General features: G+C 43.3%; 1 protein-coding gene across 1 annotated transcript in view; it reads right to left on the bottom strand.

Moving 5' to 3' along the window:
• Nucleotides 1-2799: 2799 nt before the first annotated feature.
• The window catches only part of LOC101849503, a gene marked incomplete in the record, with an annotated part of 78669 nt that continues 75941 nt past the window's right edge, over nt 2800-5527 (bottom strand). Inside the window, 1 exon segment of the mRNA XM_013089328.2 lies at nt 2800-4987. Within this exon segment, the coding sequence (XP_012944782.1) occupies nt 3685-4987 (1303 nt within the window).

Genomic DNA, 5527 nt, shown 5'->3' with positions numbered 1-5527 from the left:
TATACACACACACATACACACACATACACACACACACACAAATACACACACACAGGCACATACATACATAGTTAACATAATAATGCAACTAAAAATTCCAAGTATTTCCTTATGGCAAGCAATTGTTGTTCCAGAAAGTATGAAAACAGTATATATTGTGTATATTCTGCTTGATTTGAAGTCGGAAAAAATACTTACTTTCTACCCATACATCCTTCCATACTTTCAAAGCAAAGTTATAATATAACATGTATCGGAGCCTCCGACTTTGTGTACGGAGAAAATCACAAAATGCACTGCCATACTTTACGTAAAATCTTTACATGAAATGAACTTTCACGCTATACACATAACAAAAAACGTGCTGTCATACTTTACACATAATGCAGGAAACATAACATGAGTTTACAAACAATTATTGTGGTTTTTATCGTTCATTGGAAGCAGTTTCAGAACGTGCGGGTGTGCAATATCGGTGGGTCGTGTCAAATTCGATAACCATTCACCATCGAAATTCAAACAAATCTACTGATAGTGTAGTGTGCAGGTATTGCAGTGTTGAATGATAAGATTGATAAAAACATCTCGGCATGACACAATCTCCTCGTCCGCGAGGGGGCTGCCCAGTTTGTCACTGGCCCAGTTTGTCACAGGCCCAGTTTGTCATAATTACAGCTCTTTAACAATGTAGTTGCAACTTAAGTTTTTTTTTCCTCCACCTTCAAATTGTTGGTGTAGAGATAGTCCCTCTAAAAGGTCAATTCAGCTTGTGTTGTTCAATATTTCTTCTTTTTTGTCGGCAAATCAAAGCAAATTACTCTGTAAAATGTCAACAATGGATGTTCTTTCGTTAAAAACAAACTGAAAAATAAAATAAAATTCAAGCAATCAATCAATCACGAATTTACTCTTTTTGAGAGTGTCGGTGATAACTTCCATCATGCAGGGCACAGTCGAGGCGGGGTGGGCCTCTGACAAACTGGTTCTGTGACAAACTGGGCCAGTGACAAACTGGTATGCTTTCGTCCTCGACACCTCTTGACGCACTGACATAAACAATGGCATGCTGCAATGTGTGCCACCAAACAGACATTCAGTTTATATATCTACTTGAAGCATTGGTACACACTTCCACACTTTCTTGCACAACACAGACATACACGCATTGCCGAGAACACACAGGTGTATCAAACTCAAGGCTCGCGGGGTACATCCAGCTCGGCCAATAATTATATAAGTCCCTCGAGAGAATTCTGGGTAGTCCAGACTGAGAATCTCTATAATACAGAATCTTACTCCTAACATAAACGAACTCCTTGCCAAAAACAGGTACCAAACATCCGGCCCTGATAAACTGACCTAAGAGCAAACATTGCTATGCCTTGATTTGTTATCATTTTAAATTCACATCACTGTACTTAAAAGAAAAAAAAGTAGTTTTCCACTGCTCAATGTTTGTGAGTGTTTATCCAGTTCGGCCACTACACATATATGAGACTGTGGACCATCACTTGCTCCACTGCACAGCCCTAAATGACATCAGAGCTACCCTTCTCCCTCCGAGACCTAACATTGACAAGACAAGATACGATAAGATAAGATAAGATAAGATAGTACTCTATTATCCCAGAGGGAAATTTTCCTTGACAACACACTCTATGGAACATTGCTGCAACTGCATTGGACAGAAAGGCGAGAGCCCAACTGTTGCTGGATCGATAACAACAACAACAACATCCAGTTCGGCCTGCAATCGTAAGTGTTATTCAATTTATTGAATGTAACCCCCTGAGCGATTGAGTTTAACACGCCTGGCCCAGGACAAACCAGACCCACACTGCCCTGCGCACACGGTAGACACGCCCATGCAGCACGGGGAAGGCGTGTTGTGTCGCCAGGAACTCAGGAACCATAACAATAACGTAGCACTGTCCTGCTCAACACAGTAGAGTGGGTGCTGAAAGCAAGCTCTACAGCAAAACAATTTTTTTGAAACCCCCACAAAAAACCCATAAAAACACTCCTTCCCCCCAAACCCCACCCCCAAAACAACAAAAAACAAAGTGACTTTAGTTCCTGACAATGTTTGGGAAAATCCGGGTTTGGGGGAAAAAAAAAAGGGGGGGGGGGGGCAGTTGAGCCCCTTCCCAAAATTTGAATTTCGTTATTGTCAAAAATTTATCCTTTTCTATATCATTAATTGCATGAATAGAACTTTAGTTGCTGGACAATGAAATATAGCATCATAAAAGTGCTTCAAAATTCCGTTGTGAGAGCAGTGTTTTCTTAAGGTTATATGCCTCAGCAGTTTATGACGAGCCTCTCTTGCCCCGAGCACGGGTCAAATTTTCAGTTAAAATTGTTCCTCATGGGATGACGTAACATTTATTTCCTAGACCTTTTCAAAAACATTAACTCACCGATGAACTGAATCAGCAGGTCAATATTGCATCAGGTCTACATGTAAAAACAGATTTATTTACATATTTAATGGTAAATCTACGAAAGAAACATGAGCGTATATGCAAGAAGTATCATGTGTACAGAATATATCAACATAATGGAGGAAAATATTCCACGACCATGCGGTGACTCGGTCACTGAGTCCAAGATTGTCGTATGTCTAATTTTGCATGTTTTACCATAACAACATCACCTTAAAAATGATGAAAACCAACAAAACAATTACCCCCCACCCCCACCCCCCTCCTTCTACCTCGCACATGCACGCACGCACTCATACACTCCCCCTATAGTCCTGACGCTACTCACTCCTTTGCTCGTTCTTGCATTCTGCTATGGGCACATTTAATTTTTATATTATACTCGCTTGAGTCAAATATTCCAAACTGATGCAAAACTCGACTTACGACAATCTTGCGCAAACCTTTTGGTCGAACCATGAATTGTGTAAAAAAAAGTGAAAAACCTTTAGAGGTAAAAATAGAAATATAGTTTGGTACAAATATGGACCTTGCATAGTTGTCATGGGTGCGTGATGCGGCGTTGTCATACGGGCACTTTTGAATGTCGTGAAATTTGAACTTGTGTATAGTTCAGAGGTAAAATTGCCTTTATAATGAAAATGACAAAAACCGGCATTTCAGATTCGTTGTTATTCCAACATTTCTATTCTTCATCAAATAGGAAAAAAAATGTCTCCAGGAATATTGATCGTTTCCCAGCTTAGAACTCATCAACAGAAGTAAAAAAGAAGACAGAGAACTTTCTAATCTGAACTAGACAATTATCTTACGCACACTTCTCCACAAACCAAAACTTTTGGGCCTATTAGTTAAAAAGATGGAGAGTGATATATAGTATGAGTCTGACCTCCCTTCGACCACTGAGGGGTCATTGAAGATTTGGGAACAACCCATAATTTTACGTCTGTCTCCAATAAGACTAATACCAAGCACGTGGAGAACCTCGAAACATTCACTTAACAAACTGTGTTCAAGACCTCCCGCCTTGATGACAACTGAATCATCGGCATAGGCCTATCCCACAAGGACCACGATACGTTTCAAGAAGAGAAAAAAAAGAAGAAAAGAAATCTTGAACAATGGCCCAACAGTACTCCAAAATGCTTAAATCTGTCCAGTAATAGCTCTTGTTCTGTCTTTGGGTATCCAAGAAACAACAACAATTTCACAGCAGGAACATCTACACAGCCACCTGTCACTACACATCGATATTGTCACTTGATCCCGCGTCTTTGGACTTGAGCAATGACGTCATAATGGCAGCTTGTTGACCTTGACTGTCACTCGGTCGTCTGTTGGAGATAGGAGAGGTCCTCTCAATGTCAAGATCGTTGCCCTCCGAGTTCAGGACCCGGTTCTCTTTACTCTCCATGTCCTGGAGGTAGGAATACTTGACGTGCGTGGAGTTTTTCCGCTGGCAGCCCGAGCTGTGATCGCTGTAGCTTCTACACAGTTTTTGCTGAGCGGGGTACGGGGCCGCCTCCTCCTCTGCCTCCTGGTCGCCGGGAGGTTTGGCGAGCTCTGAAGACTTGGCACGTCTCAGTAGCGTGATAGGCCTGCGTTCTGGGCTGAGCCGGTTCGAAAGACCACCGTCGGGGTCACCGTTTTCAAGTTGTCCGGCGTTGTGAAGAACGCTTTTTTCAGAAGCCCCACGGAAGTTTGTAGTGTCCTCCAGAGAGTCCACGGAAATGAGGTCCGTCTCTCGTAGATGTGGGAGGCTGGTCGCTACCAGGCCAAGATCGAGAGAGCGCGTGTCAGGGTCTTCCTCTTTTTCTTCTTCCCCGCTACTGTCTACTTTAAAACTCTCAAAAGCTTTCTCCAGCTCGTTCTCCATACTGTCTGCGAGACTCACGGAGCTGGGGATGCGGAAAAACTCGGCGCTGGTCATGCTGCTCTTCCGAGATTTGTCCTTCTCCACCCCATCTGTCACATCCACGACGGCCGTGGCGTCTGCATTCTCCTCCTTGATCACCCCCACACGCTTACCACCTCCCTCACCCCCACCACCCCGCTTCTTTTTATCTTCAAGCGTATTGTGCGCGATATACCCCGTGTTCACAAAGCCATCCCTCACGCGAAACGTGTTCATATTGTGAACATTTTGGGGAGAAGTAGAATTCTTCTCAGCGTCTGCTACGTTGTTGTAGGAAGAATCCACAAGCCTGTTGATGTCGTTCTCAGTCTGAAACCGAACGTAACCGTCCTCGATGATCAACAGAGAACTGGGTCTAGATCCCAGGTTAGGCGTAGGTTGCTCTACGATGGGCACGGAATCAGAAGCGAGGTCTGAACGCGCGAAAAGTTTGCGGGTACTCCCGTTGTTGAAGCTCCCGCGGCTGTCGAGGCGGAGCGAGTGGAACTTGGAGGCGGAAGTGCCGTCCACGTCAGTCCAGCCCGTGGAGGAAGTGGAGGGTCGGTTGATGGTGTGGCCACAACATAGGATCTCTGTACACGGCGCGCAGAACGCACTGCAGCCACAGCTGCCCTCACGCTTACGATACCTGAAAGGGGGGGGGGGGGGCAGGAGAAAGGTATAGAGGTGATGTTGTTGTTACAACAGTATTGTTGCTGCTGCTGTTGTTGCTGTTGATGATGATGATGATGATGATGATGATGATGATGATGATGATGATGATGATGATACTTGTTGTTGTTGTTGTTGTTATTGTTGTTGTTGTTGTTGTTGTTGTTGCTGATGATGATCATCATCATTACTATTCACTATTACTTTTATCATCATTATCATAACCATTATTCACTATTGCTATTATAATTATCATTCTCATTATTATTATTTACTACTATCATCATCATCATCATCATCATCATCATCATCATCATCATCATCATCATCATCATCATCATCATCATATATGTTTGAATATTCAGGAAAAATGGCAGCTCGAACGGAGTTATTAGGACAAGTGAAGGTGCCTCTGAGTATAATGACAGTGGAGCTGTAAAAGAGCCTCGTCTTGCTCGAAGATTTCTTCGTGGATTCCACAAGTGAAGAACGCCATGCACCAGCCCCATTACGGAGC

Source organism: Aplysia californica, unplaced genomic scaffold, assembly GCF_000002075.1.
Source record: "Aplysia californica isolate F4 #8 unplaced genomic scaffold, AplCal3.0 scaffold00928, whole genome shotgun sequence".
NCBI classification, from domain to species: Eukaryota; Metazoa; Mollusca; class Gastropoda; order Aplysiida; family Aplysiidae; genus Aplysia; species Aplysia californica.
The sequence above is the reverse complement of the archived record's forward strand: the minus strand, read 5'-3'. Positions and strand labels throughout refer to the sequence as shown.